This window comes from Cydia fagiglandana, chromosome 25, assembly GCF_963556715.1.
Source record: "Cydia fagiglandana chromosome 25, ilCydFagi1.1, whole genome shotgun sequence".
NCBI classification, from domain to species: Eukaryota; Metazoa; Arthropoda; class Insecta; order Lepidoptera; family Tortricidae; genus Cydia; species Cydia fagiglandana.
Window position 1 is genome coordinate 7,084,015 of NC_085956.1, and position 19,546 is coordinate 7,103,560.

At 37.5% G+C, this 19,546-nt stretch overlaps 1 protein-coding gene across 2 annotated transcripts; it reads left to right on the forward strand.

Moving 5' to 3' along the window:
• The first annotated feature begins 2,437 nt into the window (after positions 1–2,437).
• Positions 2,438–15,865, forward strand: LOC134676954 (uncharacterized). Of its 2 annotated transcripts, none has more exons than XM_063535330.1 (13): positions 2,438–2,587; positions 3,677–3,782; positions 6,133–6,218; positions 7,145–7,287; positions 8,342–8,474; positions 9,129–9,255; positions 9,883–9,950; positions 11,299–11,425; positions 12,419–12,543; positions 13,025–13,216; positions 13,913–14,055; positions 14,641–14,770; positions 15,729–15,865. In XM_063535330.1, the coding sequence occupies exons 1-13, from the start codon at positions 2,524–2,526 to the stop codon at positions 15,860–15,862; spliced, it is 1,578 nt and encodes a 525-aa protein (XP_063391400.1). In that variant the 5' UTR covers positions 2,438–2,523; the 3' UTR covers positions 15,863–15,865. The 2 variants fall into 2 exon arrangements, with proteins under 2 accessions (XP_063391400.1, XP_063391401.1); XM_063535331.1 differs by having other exon boundaries at positions 12,419–12,534.
• The last annotated feature ends 3,681 nt before the right edge of the window (positions 15,866–19,546 follow it).

Consider the following 19,546-nt stretch of genomic DNA (forward strand, 5'->3'; position numbering starts at 1 on the left):
GCTGTGCGAGGCAGGAAGCACATTCACAAATTCAAACATTCTAAAATTGAACCACGAGCGTAGTTAGTGGTTCGTAAAGTTGAACCTTGAGCGTAGTGAAGGTTTCAAGGGACGAAGGTTAAATAAAATTTTCACCACATCAGCTCGTAAAGGCCCTCTTGATTGTTCGTAACGGATAAGAAAAGTGGCATTTAATTTGATGCAAATTTTGAGTTGTTACCGTAGGTAAATTGGATCAGTTGGTTGGTAATATTGACTTTAAAATGATAAATATTGAATAACGTCAGTTTGAAATTGATTTTATGATAAAGTAAATATTATCGGGGTTGATCGCTCTTAAAAAATATATGTCGCTAGTCATTTATAACCTAAAAGCGCCAAATTACGCAAAATTATATTGAAATGACACCTGTGTATTGAATTTGAAGAATACTTTAACAAGGGTAGTTATCTGTATGACAATGCACCTAAAATAATTTTCAAATGTATCTATTATTTCTATACTTAACACGATAACGAATTCTACGTAAACGAAACCGCGGGCAATCCCTAGTACATATAGAAATAAATAAGGGAAGGTAAGTTTCCATTAGTGTACTGTGTAAAATAACTATTTACCATTGATAATAATTTTATAAACGCTTTGCGTATTTTTAAGGGCACCGCGCTAACCGCTAGCCCGCGACCGTCGATCGCTGCCTCCTGCCACGGCGCACAGCGCGGCGCGCGCAAACGCCGCGCGTTTGAAATGTAACTTAATATAAGCTCGGAATGCATACTTACGTATCAGTATTTAGTGTCGCCGTGATTTTATATTTCTAATCTTTTGTGTGAGAAGTAAGGTCTTTATTATGACCGTGTAATATTAACTCTACAAACTTTAATTCAATATTGGCTATACTGCTTAACGAGAAATCAATATCTAGACAAGCACATTGTCTACATTTCTAACTTTTTACATGTATACTAAGTTGATAGATAATATCGTAATTTTGCAATATCAGCTACTCTAATTCTGTATTTTCATAATAATTCCTGTTTTTACGTTCACCAGAAAGCAGCTGTTCCAGATTTCTAAAAACCGAATAGTGTGAATAAATTAAAGTGTTATTGAATATGTTAAAGTTTTTTGTAACTTTAATTTTATATTGACATAGTTATTTAGCAAAAATTGAAAATTTAAATATGGCCGAACGCTCCACCTAAAATTGTCTAACTTTTTTTTTTTTTTTTTTAATATAATAAGTACTTTAGAAGTACTTATTTATTTATAAGGCAGATACAAACGTTAAAAATAAAAATAAACTAACTTATCTATAAAATAAACCTAAATTAAAACTAAAAACTAAAACTAAATAAAATAAAATATAATTAAAAAATGTCTAGGAAATTGGGCCCCTTTGGCATGGTGCCGAGGACGCTGGCAGCATTTCCTCGCTGTATTGCTAAGCTAATACGTTGAGCGAGAAAGCTGCCAGCTCTTCGGTCACCAGTGAAGTCTTTAAGCCTAATTTTCTAACTTTTTACATGAATGTTATTTAACATGCTTACAATAACATATCAAAAAAGAAAAAACTTTAATGTTATCAAAACCCATTTTTGTTCCACCGCTGGTCTATTCGTGCAAACTCGGCTCCGTTCGGCTCAGCATTGCTCCGAGCAATTATTAGGATTGGTACAACTTGACGTCCCTTTGCATGCACGGCCTTAATAAAATAATTACTTGAATAATCGAAAGGGATAGGGCCATAAATTAGAAAGGGATATCATGATTCAAGCCTAAATCGCTGTCAAACTTCGGTTTTGTAGGAAGTGTCCTTTCTGTACGGTAGTACTATTACTTATTCTGTGGTAGGAACTAGAGTCTTTTGAGTCTAAATTTGAAGAACTCCATTCGTCCTTTTACGCGCGCTTTCTGCGCTTAAAAAAATCTTTCGATTCTTTTAAGTCCCGTGTCGAGTAAAGCACTCAATTGAGTCTTTTAAAAAAGGTCAACTCAAAATAAGTCCAGGGTTCGGATGAAGATTTCGTCAAAATCAAAGGACTTGATTCTTAAGTAACCAACAGTCCAACACTAAGGAAAGCCCTTTTTTGTGGTGTCGATGTCGATCGATATGTTGGGCGTTGTAGATGAAAAAGTATATATAAAAAGAATAACTTAATGAGTCTCAAGTACTGAAATTTTTTACCCCGCCTGGAAGGGTGCAGCGTAAAAATTAGCTGTAGATTCTCTTAACTTTGCGATTTTTACAGGAAAGACGCAAACGAATTAAATATACTAATAAATGTGTGTTATACAACGTACTTATAGATAGCTAGTTACCGTAACGCAAACGTGTCCCAATATATTTATTAAGCATTAGGTCCATGCGGTATGATAAATATCTGTTCATAATGTTCCGTTACACGCCAACATAATGGTCACCCTACAAAAAATTATCGCAAGAAATCTTAGCTACCATTTTGAAAATCGATTCAAAATGCCCATAACTCTTTCTCGTTGGCCTGTGGGAACACGTCGGTATGTTATTGGTGATTATTTTGTGTGTGGCGATGTGTGGGGCCAGCTTCCATGAGCAGTATAGAGGTAAGTTTTAAAAATGGATTTAAGAAATAAATGTAGTCAGAAAAAAGAAAATGTTGTCGACAATTTAATTGATCTCAGTAAAGAACAGCGCGTTTTATCTGAATACCTAATTAATATTTTGTAACGTAAGTTAGCCATTTGCCCAAAAAAAATACATAAGAGTCAAAGCTTTACCTAATTCAAAACGCCTCCGAAATCTAAGCTTTAATTCAAAAAACTTTGGCGAAAATGTATCGTATGACCGCACTATTCTCAATTTAGGTTCGCTAATTGTTTAGTAGGTATTTATATCAGTTTTTGGAAAAGTTTCAAAGGAACTTCTGCAAAAGGAACAAACAAAGCCCTATTTAGACAATGCGAGAACTCGCATGCGATTTTCATTACATTGCGGTTTTTGATCGGTCGGTTGAATTGGACGTAACCAACAGTCCGCAATGTAACTAAAACCGCATGCGAGTCCGCGCGCCGTCTAAATCAGCCCTTCTACCCACTTTTTGGACTTAGGATTTTTATGTCGTACTATTCAGAATGACCATTCCTGCTATTTGCCGATTTAAAGATAAAAGTTTAGGACCAAAAATGCTACTGGGTAGAAATGTCCTTTTTATTTCGTGTGTAAAAAACACAAAAAGTTGACATACCGGGTGTGGCCTGTAACATGAACAAATAATTAAAACATAGATTGTACTCCTCAAACTGTGACACTTTTGTTCAAAAACTTTTAAAAATTATGAAGTACATATTTAGACTCCGAATTTTTCATACAAAATAAATATTATCTTCAATGGACGCCATCGCCACGCCATATCATTGTAATTGACGTTGCTTGTCAATCCTTAAACATGACAAAATTCGCAATACATTATGTCTTTGAATAACCTTTAAAGTGTATTAAAAAATCAAAGTACAAATTAATTTCAAAAGTCGCTGAACAAATGCTGATCAGTATGAGGAGTACAGCCTACAGTAATTTTTTTTGCTCATATTACAGGCCACACCCGGTATAATTTAGTAAGGATCCTTATCATATATACAGAGGGTATATACGAGAGTAGTTGTTTTTAAAGATAAGCACAATGTATTTTTCAGTGCCCGAGGCCTGTACCGACAAATGGGAATCCTTCGTGTACGAGGACAAGGAATACGTCATCCAGAACCTGCCGATAACCTGGGAGAATGCTAAAATTATGTGCCGGTAAGTCATCCCGCTTGCATCCCTACACGTCAATAACGGCGCGATTCGAAAAGTGAATTAGAGATTAACTAGCTACGATATAGTAAAGATATGTGACGTCCCACGGATAAAGGTACCTTATGGAGGTTGGCGCTTACGATTATTAACGTCGCTCCAATATTATTGCGGCGCTATGCGACGTAAGCGCCAGCCGCCATAAGGTACCTTTTGTCGTGGAACGTCACATAACTTTACTATTTCATATCTAGTGAATCTCTATTTAATTTCCCGAATCGCGGCGCCAGCCGCCATAAGGTACCTTTTGGCGTGGAACGTCACAGATCTTTACTATTTCATATCTAGTGCATCTTTTATTCATTTCCGGAATCGAGCCGTAAATATTGTGATAATTATCATGATATTTAATATGTATCTTGGGCCGGATCACAGCACACCCTACACCATCAATACGGATCGCGTCAGTACGAAGCGTTCTTTGTACGAGGCAGACGTGATGGACTCTAGACAGAGAAAAATTACTGACGCGATAGATAGACGCAAGATAAATATCACGATCCAGGATCTAGGATCAGATCACAAGCATTTCCAGAAATCCAGCGAAATATTGTGATCCGTCAATACACTACCCTACACGTCAATTTTTAGCTAGAGCGTGTAGAACTTATAATGAAAAATTTTCTGATATTTATATATTTCATTTATCATTACAACAGTTTGTTTCTGCAATAAAATATTCAGTTAATGGTAAAAATAATATCCATTAGTAATTATATTACATCATACTTTCCAATGTTCGCATGTTGTTTTTATGTGTGTTATTACATCAATTCAAGTTAGGTATTCGAGTTATGCATGTTGTAAATAAATTATATTAATGTTAAAGTAGGTTTAAGTTTGAATTTTTTTAATGTTAGATTCTGAGCAACATAACTGTTATTATTCATTAGTAGAAACTGTGTGGCTTGTGAATGTGTTATCTGATTTACTATATGTGTTGTTTTTGCCTGTTTGTTTCCCAAAGGTTTAAATAAATAAATAAATAAAATAAATATTGTCATCCGTCAATATAATCGATGGATCACAATATGGATCTTGCGTGTATAGGGTATCTTTAAGGGGCCCACTGATTAACAGTCCGCCGGGCGGTATAGGTCTGTCAGTTAGAACAAAATTTTGACCGTTCCGGATAACTGATAGGCCGATACCGTGCGGCGGACTGTAAATCAGTGGGCCCCTTAAGGCAGTGGGAGACACTCCTGACTTCGGGCAAACTCGGCTCCGCTCTCAGGATTGCGATCAGAATGCACGAGTCCGATTCGTATTTGGCCGGATCTTTTCCATTCCTTCCGTTAGCGTAAAACGGGGTGAGTAGGTTTCGCGGGGAGAGTTGGGTTATGAATGGGGAGAGAAGGTTTGAGAGGGGGGTGAGAAGGGATTTTAAGGCTACTGCTACAAAAATAATGTATTCCAAATTAAAATGGGGCTATAGTAATACGCATAATAAAAAAAAATCGATCCAACAATCTTCCAAAATCACCTTTGTATGAAAAACCCTCTCACCCCAAATACGAGGCACTACGGGGTGAGGTGGGTTTTCCTCTTTATCGTCAAAGTTATGAAATGGAACTACCCAAAAAAAATACAAACTAAAATACAAACGTCCGAATCATTTATTATATACACCATTCAGTTTTCACATGTAAAAAGAAAATTTTATCGAGGTTTGAAAGTCAAATTTCACCCAACTCACCCCATTTTACGGTATTTCATTTCATTTCATTTATTTCCCACATATAAGCTGACAGTATTTCACCAAAACGCTTACACGGTATAGTACAAAAAAAAAACTTAAAATTTAACAGTTGTGCATACAATAAAAATTAAAAATCAAGTCACAAAATAAATTAAGCATACAATAAAAAATAAATTTATTCCCCTTCCGTTTATTTGCCTTAATGAGGCGTGGTAAGAATGATGTGTGATGGTGATTTTTTCCTATAATCAAACATGTATGGGACACTGGTTGTCATTGCATGCACCAGTGTCCCATAACTGGACCCAATGACCTTAGATTCTAGTTAGATTACGTAATTTATAATTTATTTGTTGACATTTTATATTCATTATTTTATATTATTCTGTACCTATATTGTTTGCTATTGTGTCGTTTAAGTACTTGTATTGTGTATTGTGTGATTTGTCTCAGTGTTTTATGGGCTAAACGCCTGAAATAAATGATTTTTTTTTATAAACAGTCTCGCGAAAAGTTAGTCTCCCTTTGTCACTTTTTGTGATACTTAATTTAATTACATTAATTTAAATTAATTAATTAATTACTATTTATTTTCAGTGGTCACCATAATGGAACATTGGCTATATTAGACACGAAAGAAAAGGCAGAATTTCTTGCTGAAGCTTTAGCTGAATCACAGTTTGGTAAGTTAAACAATTAAAGTTAATTTGTTTATGAAAAGAGTCGACGCGGGTTTACCTTCAAAATTCAGTATTAAAACTAAAAATTGCGTTTGCCTGCACTTATTTATTAATTAATTATTTTCCATTTATTAAATAACATTTTTACAACATAATAAAACACTAAAACTTATATAAATAAAAATTTTGCCCTAAGTCGTAGTCCTTCTGGGCACCCCTGGGCACTGGGTGCTAGGGGTGCCCAGAAGGCTGGCCGCATTGCCCCGCTGGATGGCAATGCTGATCCGTTGGGCAAAATATTGGCCAGCCCTCTGGTCACCGGAAGCCTCTATGAGGCGCTTTGACAGCTCCTCATAGAGGCGACGCGCGCTAGGTCCCCAGGGCCCCAAGGTTTCCACTCCAAACGCCGCAAATATACTACTACGAGCATAGAGAAATATAGTAAGACAAGAGTGCTCACTCCATACATCAATTTTGGTACCAACAATATTAGTATTTTCATAGACGACATCTCCTGCTGCTTCAAATATTAGTTGTAAATTGTTGTTCAATACAATTTTCGTGGGTCGCCACTTGAGAGACATCTAGTATCGAGTAGCGGTACTGATAATTCCGCTACTCGATGCTAGATGTCGACTATGAAAATACTAATATTTTTGGTACCAAAACTGATGTATGGAGTGAGCACTTTTGTCTTACTATATTTCTCTATGCTACGAGTACCTAGTGTGACATATTTAATTTGTGGCGTTTGAGGCTTTCGGCCGAGGATACGGCCGCACCAGGGCCAACTTAAATTTAAACTTTATTGCAAGATACATAATTGTACAAATGACGGACTTAATGCCCACTTAATGCTCTTGACACGCACTTTATCATAATTCAGAAAGGTTTTAACTGTATTTTACTGATTAAACTGTTTATTTCAGTGATCGACTCTGTGTGGGTTGGTGCTCGGAGACATGGCGGCGACGACCCAGATGGCTACCGCTGGGGAAACCTACTGGAACTGCGTCGCACAGCTGATGACATCCGAAGGAGTAGTCCTGAAGACCTGGACCAATATCCAGCGGTAAGAGACATACGAGTAGGTATATAGATGTTACCAGGTCATCAATCCACCTTGTGGGTGGTCTACCCACGCTGCGCCTTCCGGTACGTGGTCGCCACTCGAGAACCTTTCCACACCAATGGCCAACGGTTCTATGGGCAAGGTGCCCCGCCCACTACCACTTAAGTTTAGCGATTCGGAGGGCTACATCGGTTACTTTGGTTCTGATGCGGAACCAAAGCCCGCGAGAGTCCGCTGGATGCGGGTGGCGCAAGACCGGTCATTGTGGCACTCTTTGGGGGAGGCCTATGCCCAGCAGTGGCCGTCCTCTGGCTGATATGATGGTGATGAGATGGTTACCTATGAGGAAACCTGCTTCAGCTGCGACAACTGGTGACATTCGGTAGAGCAGACCTGAAGGACTCCCCGCCCTGGACCCGGGCCGTTCTAACGTGAGTCATCCTTAATTATTATAGCCGGTCAAACAAGTTTGTCAGTAGAAGAAGGCGCGAAATTAGTCTGTCTGTCTGTCTATCCGACCGTTCCCCCGCTTTATCTCCGAAAATGCTGGGTCTAAAATTTTGAAAAAATACTCAAAGTTACCTATAGATGACATAGTTCTTTACCTATATATATTTATGACAGGAAAACCTATTAGAAATGTGCAGTCAAGCGTAAAGGATGACTCACGTTAGACCGGGCCGTGTCCGGGCCGGAACTTCCGGCGCATCGTTTTCTATGGAAAACATCACGTGATCACCTGTCATGTCATAGAAAAGTACAAGCGCCGGAAGCTCCGGCCCGGACACGGCCCGGTCTAACGTGAGTCATCCTTAAGTCGGGCTTAATTACTTAGTTTGATCCGACCCCTAATACGGGTTTTTAAAGACATTTCATTCACGTTCCACATTTTTTTTTATTAATAATTGAGTACGTTTTTGAGTAGGTACTTTTTTTTATAGTTGAGTAAGGGTACGGAACCCTTGAAGCGCGAGTCGAGTTTTTTTTTTAATTTGCCGCTCTTTTCTGAAGGAAATGGTTTGACAGAATATACAAACTTTATTTTGCTTTCCAGTGGCAGAACAGAACCCACGTGCCGGTCCCAGAAGCAGGCGCCGACTGCGTCGCCGTGCAAAGAGTGTCTCACGATCGAGGAGTGTTCCTGGATCTTCCCTGCGAGCTGGAAAGACCGTTCGTCTGTGAAAGAGGTAAGAAACATTTAAAAAGAAACCAGGGGAATAGCCATCGTCAAACGAATAGTAAAACATACGACAGATTAATTACGTCACACGAATTTCTAGGTTTTGCCTAAAATATGACGTCAAACCAGGTGGGGAGGGATTTGCAAAATGTGACCAAGTGTGACAAGGAGGGGGGGAGAGGTCAAAAAACCTAGAAATTCGTGTGACGTAATTAATGAATGATCCCATACGAAAAATTTCGTAATAGTTATTTACGATGCAAACTAGTGCGGAATCCCTGTGGTCTCGGAGAAGACTGGCTAAAGAACACATCAACATTTTCTAGTTTTTCGAACTACCCGCACTTGGTCGCTTAAAGCTCAATTTTACGCATAGAGGTACAATAATATAACAGGTTTATGGTGGGCAACAAATAACCCGACCAAATTACGTAGATTGTTTTTGGTATATTGTCAGGAATGTTAAAACGTGTTTTTAATATTGTCGCATTGCGTATGTTTTGTCCCTCACGGAGGCACGCGTATACCACTTTTATAGGATGCTATCTAATATGATTTTACGCCATTAAGTCCCGTCGTTATGGTTATGGTAAATCAATAATTGAAATGGGTAAATCAGTGACTGGTAATATGTTTATGAAATGATTTTATTTTTAAACAGAAGCGCAGAGCCGGCACCTGATAAAGGAGCTAAAAACGGTCCGGTGCCGGACCGGTCTGTACCGGATGTATGACGGACTCTTGGACTGGCACCAAGCGGCTGCGTACTGCGTGATCAGAAAGATGAGGTAGATACATAGAGAGATTATAATTTAATATATTCATCATCATCATCATCTCAGCCATAAGACTTCCACTGCTGAACATAGGCCTCTCCCTTATGGGGGGTGAATGCCATAATCGCCACGCTTGGCAGGCGGGTTGGCGATCGCAGTCGAGTACACGGAATTTGAGGGACGCTGCTGCCCGTCCACCGGTGGTCTTGGACGTGGTTTAAGGACATACCCGGGTCCAATTTAATATATTATAAGCCCTTTATTATAATACTTTGTATGTAGGATAGAGTATATTTCGGCTACTAAAGTTAATAAAACCGGACAAGTGCGAGTCGGACTCACCCACCGCGGCTTCCGTACTTTTTAGTATTTGTTGTTATACCGGCAACAGACATAAGTAAGTGAAAATTTCAACTGACAGACAGACAAACGGACAGATAGACAGACAGGCGGACAATGGAGTAACGTCTTAGTAATGGGTCCCGTTTTTACTCTTTGGGTATGGAACTCTAAAAAGGGGTGAAATGTTAAGGGGGAGAGTTTAACGAGATCTACTACTACTAGTGTCTACTAGTACTAGTCATATGCAATAGATCCTACAGCCAATGATGATGATTTTGATTGATGTATTGTTTTCAGTTTAGCCAACATCGCCACGATGAAGTGTCTGAAGAAACTTGGCACCACGATGCTAAAAACCAGACCCAGTAAGTTTTGATATTCTAATCATCTTTAGCCTTTTAAGGGGCCCACAGATTACCAGTTCGCCGGACGATATCAGCCTGTCAGTTAAACGGAAAAGGTGACAGCTCCGAACAACTGATAGGCTGATATCGTCCGGCGAACTGGTAATCTGTGGGCCCCTTTATCTTTTATTGACTCTTATTGAGAAGCTGGCAGTTCGTAGCGCAAATATAACATAAAACATCAGTAAGTTTATAGGTGTACCTATTATCTTTACCGTTTCTATTGTAACCCTATTTATAAGACCGTCTTCATAGAGTAATATATCCTCCTAAGGCCCAGCCATACAAGTGAAAAACCCAAAATTTGCCATCTAAATCTGAACCTATAGTGTAGGAAATAGAGTTGATTTTGCGTTGTTGGAAAATTTAACGAAACACAGCAAAAGCGAGTCTGTTCCAATTGAATAGGATTTAAATTTCATCGAATTGAATAGATACTATAGAAAGGACCTTGGGCCTTAGGAGGATAAGTAAAGAAAGAGTGGTAACTCCATACATCAGTTTTCTTACGAAAACGCGAGTTATTTCGTAGGCGACATCTAGCGTTGAATAGCGGAATCAATAAGTACTGTTGACAATAGATTACGCGGCGAACTAAAATTTTAATGCTCAACAATTTTCAGCTATTTATAATCGGAGTAACTAGAAGTCTATTTTCAACTTTTTCAGCTAATATTATGGGTAACCGGAATAATTGGAAGTATTTTCAACTCCTGCTTATAATATTAGTTGTTAATTGTTTAAGTAGTACATTTTTCATCAGTAGCGACTTGTGCCATCTGGTGTCAAGTAGCGGTACTAATAGTTCCACTACTTGACGTTAGATGCAGACTGAAATAACTCGTGTTTTGGTAAGACTGACGGCTCGATTCTGAAAATGTATTAGATCTCTACTAGACCTCAGCAAGTTACGATATGGATAATTTAAAGATATTTGTAAGATAGATATGTCAAATTTGACGTTTCCGCGATTCTGCAGGTCCTCTTGAACGATTTCGACAAGATAGATATGTCAAATTTGACGTTTCCGCGATTCTAGGTCCTCTTGAACGATTTCGACAAGTTATGACTTAGATATCCAAGTCACATCTAGTCGATATCTAATGTAAATCTAGTTAATCTCTATATCGTTTCTAGATCTTGTGATTATCTCGTTTCCCGAATACGCGTGTGATAATATGTATACATACTCTATATATAGAGTTATTTACCACTCTTTCTTTATATTACTCTATGCCGTTATTAAACTATGTCCCTTTGTAACAAACACAATTTATTTATAATTAATAATGATTTGCAAACTGCACAGGCATCGAAAATGCGTGGGTCGGTGCAAGAGGAGAGCTCGGGAAATGGAATTGGGTCGACTCGGGAGCTAACATCTTCTTGCCCAGCCCTTACAGCGACGTGGACAAAGCCATGTGGCCACCTATGAGGTAATCAATGGGCATTTGTTTAAAGTTGTAGCAAATTTTTCATGTTAGAATTGGGAATTTTATATTATTTCTACTCAGATCTCGAGATTTTTCCATGTTAACTGAGAAAAATCGTGTCGCCAAAATGATTGGTCCGTTTGGTTACGGTTTTCAATACAACCTTCTATGACCGTAACAAAACGGACAACAAAAATTTGTATGAAATTTTGGGGACACTTTTTTCTTGTATGAGGATCGAAATGGCTCGTGATTCTGAGTGGAAATAATATATAAATTCTAAAATCAAAAATGCACGTTGGTGATACAACTTTAAATAGAAATGCCCCAAATAACAGTACACTCAGAGAAAAATCCGGAGACAAGGCTGCAGTTTTACGTTGCGAACGAATTATTGATAAAAACACAAAACTACTTTGGGACATTAACAACCTAGCCTTTGCTAGCGCAGCAACTTTTTTTTTGCGAAACGCAATTATTGCGAAACTAACAATAAAATTTTAGTTAAACTATCAATTTTTCGATGCCTTGTCATAATAGCATAGTTAAAAATGCGAATTTAACTTAGTTTAGCTTTGCTCATTGCACAACGTGTGATTTGTGAGTTGTGGTTTTAACAACTTTGAGGACCTTTGTCAAAATAACAAAAGATAACTCTGCGAAATCTTCACAGTAAAAGTTTGTGCGGTTCGCAATGTTCGCCGCCACATTGTTTTTTACTTTGTGACATTGGCAACTTCAAGAGTCTTTGTCAAAATAACAAAATAGAACTCTGCGAATTAAGCACGGCTAAAGTTTGGGGGTTGACAGTGTTCACAACCACATTGATTTATACTTTGTGATGCTAACAACTTTGAGGACCTTTGTCAAAATAACAAATGTTTAAAATTACAATTTACCATAAATATTTTTATAATATAGCTACTTATGTGTAACAATTACCAAGGTGGTAAACCAATTGCAACTATTTTCACTATTTTGTATGTGTTTTTTCAGAGACAGAACATCAGTAAAACAAAATGGCTGCCTTCAACTAGACCGGCACGCTAACCACCCACCGATATTCCTGGAGGCCCGCTGCGAAAGAAAGATGCAGTTTATCTGCTATCAAGGTATACAAGGTGCAGGCATTATATATTACCATTTTTTTGCAACATTTCAAGTGCTAAAAGTTTTGATAATAGCGCTATCTAGCGGTGAGTAGACATATTATTCCTTAACGAGAATATATTATTACTTTATTAAAATTTATGTTTATAAAATGTAAAAAGTATATTCAATTTGACAACTTACCGCCTTGTTAGTAATAGCTAAACTGGGTAGTTATTACATTGTCTGTTCTAATGGATAGTTTTATACGGATTCATAAATAAAGGTGCTGCACAAGGTGTACTCAACTTTTGATATTAGCGCCATCTTGCGGACAATAGCAACTAGTGATATTACATCAGAGACGAATAAATAATAAAGATTGAATTAGTATGAACTTATACACAAAATTTGAGTTTATCTGAGATGAAAGTAGGTGAATATGACGTCATACATGTAGGTACGTCATTTTCTCAGCATCCGACAAAATTGACTCATTTCTGGTAATTTTAGGTTCACCGGCGTTACGAACTGCCACACCGCTACCTAGCGACGACTCCTATTACTACGTGCTCGTCAAACAACTGCTATTCTGGCAACACGCTTACGAGAATTGTAACAAAATGAACGGCTCGTTGGCCTATCCGGAGACTTCGGAAATAATGACGCAATTGCTGCTTCTAATGGGGGAAAACAAGGAGCAACGTAAGTTTTGTAATATTGATTACAGCGCCATCTAGTGGCTAGTAGCATAACACGTTCCCTGTGCATGCATCATATGCGTAGCATTTTAGTGTACAATACGTGCAACCACTAATGATACACGACCCCATATAAACTTAAAGCACTGCCAAAATTTACACGTGTGAGCTAGGTCTTTTTAATTTGCATGCACATACTGGCTATGAACTTTTTGATAAAAAAACATGTTGCACGTGAGGACTCGATTTTTGGTTCCTAGGTACACAGGGAACGTGATAAATATTAAAACACCAACGACATATAAAACAGACTTAACAAAGTAGGTACACGTCATAATTATTTCTTGACTGCGAATTAATGACAGCAGCTGAAGTAGGTATAGCGCCTGGATAATGCTAATAGCAATCATTCACTTCGCACATTGCTTACTTCAATCATTAGGCAATTCATTAACTCTTTAAATTCCACCCCCCTTTCACTCTCTTTAGGGATGATTTCCGACATAAAAACTATCCTATGTCTTTCCCCGGGACTCAAAATATATTGCCAAATTTCAACTTAATCGGTTGAGCGGTTTAAGCGTGAAGAGGTAACAGACAAACAGACAGACAGACACACTTTCGCCTTTATAATATTAGTATAGATTAGTAAGTAAGTAGATATATAATAGTATGGATTATTTAAGCATATTTTTTGCAGCTGTTGAACATATTTGGATATCCGGCCGTTTAAATATAACGAAAGATCTTGCGACAGACGACATTAAATACGGATGGTATAACCCGTTCAACAACAAGGCTATTCCCGACCCGAAGACTCGAAGGAATTCGCAAGGAGTTTATGTAAGTTCCAAACTGTTTTGATAAATAGTGCAATATACAAACGATATGTTCGTTCTGGAGGTCGCAGGTTCAACTCGCGGCCCGGTAGCGTAGGTACATGTAGTGAACAATCCTCTGCCATCGTATTTTCACGGAAACGCACGTCTTCAGTACTTTTTGTACTGGGACTGACTTGAATACCATAACACGTTCGTGTGTTTCCGTCTTATAAATGGAAAGAAAATGTGTATAGGGTATTTGACTGTATTTAAAATAAATTATTTTACACCATGCATGAAATAAAGCACCAGAAGATTGATAGAGAAACCAAGAGAGTAGTTATTATTAAACACAATTTATATTTTAAAACCCATATAAAACTATAAAGAGTAGGTAATTTGATTGTGACGTCACATGCTACTGTTTCATATAAATTCCATAGTAACAAAATCGTTTTGACAGTTCGAAAAAAGAAACTGATTTGACTGATAGTCAAATACCCTATTAGCTATAATGCAATCATAATTACTAGCGCGTCTCTATTATTTAATTAATTTCCCGTATGTTACTTATTAAGTTATTAATGTTTCCGCTACCCACCGACAGACGGCGCCGTGGTTGGATGAAGACTTTACGAGGGACAACTCGTGCTTGAATTTGGACAGACAAGACCACTTGACGGGACTCGTCTATGGTCTTCCCTGTGACACTCCTCAATACTCAATATGTATGATTGGTAAGTATATAACTCATTTAGAAACTGGAAGTAGACGTTAAAATAGATTGAGGGATACGCGGTCATACCCTGATGGCTTACCGGGAATCACTTTCGACGTGTGACCTCCCTGTCACACTTACGTACGACCTTGGTTTGACCGTTCGCCCCTCGAAATACCAAAGAAAGGACTAGGTACGCGTCAAAATTGCCCCATAACCAACAGATTTGAGAGTTAGGTCATTAGATAGGTGCCTATTTCTCTGTACTTCATTTCGTTCTATGGGCACCAAGCGGAATTTCATTGCAGAACTGAGATACTGGTATTTTAGTCAAAATGTCGTCACCCTTATTACCTAGGCAATAGGGCCCAATGAAGTAAATGAAGTACAGAGAAATACCTAGCTAATGACCTAACTCTCAACTCTGTTGGTTTTGGGGCAAGGCTCCATACAAAGTTGCCTATGTTTCTTTATTTAGTTCCTATATATATATACGATACGACGTGAAACTTATTTGCCATAATCGTACGTACATACATCGTACCTTTTTCGTACTAAAGGCATAAGATCCACCGATGTACAGTTAACAGTGTGGGTACAGCTTTCTTTTGTTTTTATACGCAAAACAAATAATAGTAACAAAACAAATATTTAGGTAAATAAATACAAGTGTACGGTGTCAATTGTCAAGTTTATGGGCCATCATATTACCCTACTAAACTGGGCCAGCGTATAGAAAGGGTAGTGGTGTGGAATGGCGATGGGATGGTAGTGGGCCATCGATAGCGTGTACACATCTACACGTGGCCCATTTCATAGTTCGTGCTCTCAAGTGTCTCAACCATCGCATGGCCATTTAGCTAGTCCAGCGCTGGGCCATAGTGAAGAGGAGCCATAACCATCGCATGGCCATCTAGCTGGTCCAGCGCTGGGCCATGATGTAAAGGAGCCATGTTTAAGAATACGATTATTTTCAGAGAAAAGTCCACACGCAAAACTAGAAAGTGCACCTGTCATTTCTACGCCGGCTAACATGGTCGTCGTCCCTGAAGCAATGGAGGTTCCTCATTCGGAAGGATTTTTAAAGGATACTGATGTTACTAACAAATAGATCAAACTAGTTAATTAGTATTTAGATAGTTTAGGTTTATTACTTTTATTAGGCTCTCTTAAAACCATAGTAAAGTAGAACCATAAGAATTTAATGTAATCTATAGTCGATTATTTGATTTAATCCTACTTCCATTTATTATACCTAATTCTTTTACCTTCTCAATTTAACTATGTACAGTGGGGAGACACTCCTGACTTCGGTCGAACTCGGCTCCGTTCTACTCAACTCAATTATTAGGGTTGGCACCACTTGACTTCCTTTTGCGTGCACGACCACAGATAATCACTTGAATTTTAACAACCCTAAATAGCCGAAAGGGATAGTACTATATATTAGAAAAGGATAGCATGATTCGACCCTGAACCGCTGTCACACTTCGGGTTTGTAGGAAGTGTCCTTTCTGTACGGCAACACAGAAAAAATAATAGTACTAGGTACAGAAGACTCTCTAACAAAATGTGTCTGTCACGCGCGGCTTATGGAAAAACCCCAAAATTGGGGTCGAACGGATGTACTTTTAGCTAGCTGTAGCAAAGCGACGAAATCCCGGAGTGAGCCACGCCTGACGATAGTACTATTATTTCTTCTGTGTTTGTACATAGACTTTAGATTTTTAGTACTATAATATTGCTATGCCCTCACACGGCCTATGTGAACCTATTTAGAATTTATTCCTGCATCATGTAATACTATGGATGCAATAAATAAAATATATATGAAATGAGGTAAACTGGATCTAAAATAATAGTCTTTTTGGTACCTATCAAAACTGACGTATGGAGTGAGCACTCTATTCTTTTCTTACTATATTTCTCCTTGGGCTAGCACGATTTGGGTTCTCGCGCGCGTCCATACTTGAAGTCGCGCTAGTTGTATGAAGTCGCGAGCGAGAACGCAACTCCTGCTAGCAGTGCACGTATTTTTAATTACAGCGCCCTCTGACCCCGAGTAGCTTAGCTTAATTTAATATATGTACTAAGTTAGGCACCATTTATATTCGCGCTATCTAGCGTCGAGTAGCATTTACAAATTTATTTTTATAAAATTGTAGTTGGTTGCAGCAAAACATTCGAATTTTGTATATTTGATAGAGATTAACATACTTAATTACCAATTCGATTAATTAGTGATTAGTGTAATTTAATTCATTAATGTATGGATCTTGTTATCCAAAATAAATATATTTAATTAATATTTAAATATTTATTTTTAATTTTTTAATTAAGCTAGACTATACTTCGTTTTTTTTAGCATTAGAAATTAGGTAAACAATCTTGATGTGTCTTTTAATTAAAAAACACATTTTAAAAATAAGTTACGGCAAATATGTAACAATTATGAATCTAATACGATCATTTATATTCTTCTGCTTTCATAAGTAATAGTTATTGATTTTTAAAAAGCGTTTTTCAATTAAAAGATATGCCAAGATCGCTTACCTTCTTTGAAGTTCTTTCTAATGCTAAAAACAACGAACTATAGAAAGAAATGCTGCTTAATGTACTTTTGCAGGAAATTCCATGTATATAATAACAATAAAACAAATTGTTTAATAACATTTTATTGATACCACTCCTTTGGACCAGCCCAGACCTCTTCATTGACATGGCCTTAGTGTTTTAACACTGACCAAAAAACCAATATTGGATGTCAGATGACCCTTGAGAAAAGACACCAGGAACCTATTTTTGAATTACGAGCGCTCGATTTCGTCACTCAAAAATCGGTCGAAAACGGCGAAATGCAAAATTTTGGAATACGAGCAATAGAAATTGGCAATCGTGTGGTATTGACCACTCGTTTTCAATTCTATTAGCAGAATTCAATGCCTAGTAGTGGCGATATTATTAAATGAAATATACGAAATCAAGCGGTCTAAATTCAAAAATCGGCCCCCTGCTAGAGAAAATCAAGTCATTTAAACATTTTTTTAAATAAATATTTATTAAATACAAAGATATACATGGTGTCCCAAGCCATTGGACGAAGCCGAAATGTACATATGCATTATGGTATTTGATATCAGTATACAAAGTATCATAACAACCGGTGTAGGCGGCCACGAAGAAATTAACAAATTACGATTTTTTACTTTGTTGGAGCAGCCTGTATGTGTTAGTAGCTCCTCTGGTAATAAATACAGGGTGATTCATGAGACGTGAGCAGGACTAATCCTGCACACTCAATAACTGATAATTGATCGATCACCGTCGTATTTAGGTGAAACAACCACACTTTTTCCTATTTTTCAACTTTTTGGTGAGGGCAAATTTAATTCTCTACAATCATGGTCACCCTACCAGACCTGATCAATAAACATAAAACCTCTTTTACGAAGAAAATAAAATGTCAAACCTGAGTCAGATACGAGTTTTCAAAAGTAACCAGACCGTGATGACAGTGATGACATTCAATTTGACACAGAATATCGGTAGTTTAGTATTCTAATGTTAGGGTGACCATCCATGTTGTAAATAAATTAATATCCTTTTTTTTCAACACGACTAGAAAATTAACGTTAACCTCACTAATACTGATAGGAAACAGTTGCTTATAATTTACGAAATTCGCAGTGTTAGTCCTGCTCACGTCTCCTGAATCACCCTGTAGTATGAAACCTTCTTCAACCTTTTTGATTATCTTTTGAGTTTTTATCTTTTCCTAGCCACCTGGGTGGGAAAAGCTCAGTTTCCCAGATGTTATGTTTTAAATGTGGAGCCTGCATGTCAAGTAAATGTCCATAGCTATTAGCTATTTGAAAAAGCCATGCCAATTGACTCCTTAAATTTTATATTTTGTACAGCCAGCAGCAGAAGTTGCTAAGCAGGCCAGGTGTTCAAAATGATCTTGACGCGACTGTATTGTTAAGGAAATAAGAGTATGTCAAAGTAATTTTGAACACTCCGCCCGCCTCGCAATTTCTGCTGCTGACTGTACTATCCCTTGATCACCATTACATCCTGATTCTAATGTACTTATACAACATTGTAAACAAAACACATTTAATATTATGACATTTATGACAAAATAAAAACTAAATAAACATACTTTACAAATACGACCTTTGCCGTGCCGTAATAAAAAAAGAAAAAAAAACAAATCATTTCGTTCTGTTTCCAACATCAAGCCACTGATTATTAACTTTATGCAATGTTCTAAGGTGTCCATCCATTTGCATTACAGTTTGCTTCAGGATCCTTATATTCTTCAAATGTGTCTGTAGGTAGTTATTTAAGGCACGAGCCGCTTCCAACTCCATTGGCAAATCTGATCCAGCTCTCTAAAAATGAAAATAAGTTTGTTAAATATCGCAATGATAATTTCCTTATCAAAAACAGTCATATTTTGTTTAAACAATTTTACCTCGTTCTTCGACGATGTCACTGATGTAGTAGACATTTTTGGGTTGTTTATTTAAATACAATATAAATCCGACCCTTTGTGAATTAAACTTAATTCATAATAAAACAAAGAAACATTTAAAAGCTTCAACGACGCAACGGTTTGGTTACAAGTATATAAGCTGTGACACTGACAGTGACAGTGACAGTCAGTGTTACCAACTCGGATTTTAAAAACTTGCTAGACTAATATCTAGATTTTGCCAAAATTATGCCAAAGAATTTTGAAACACCTCCTATGCTAAAAAAATGCTAAAATATCACTCGAAATTAGACACTT

Coding starts and splice junctions, on each gene's coding strand:
- LOC134676954 (XM_063535330.1), top strand. CDS start 2,524: ATGTTATTGGTGATTATTTTGTGTGTGGCGATGTGTGGGGCCAGCTTC. Junction 6,219..7,144: donor TTTAGCTGAATCACAGTTTG/GTAAGTTAAACA, acceptor TGTTTATTTCAG/TGATCGACTCTGTGTGGGTT. Junction 9,256..9,882: donor TGCGTGATCAGAAAGATGAG/GTAGATACATAG, acceptor TATTGTTTTCAG/TTTAGCCAACATCGCCACGA.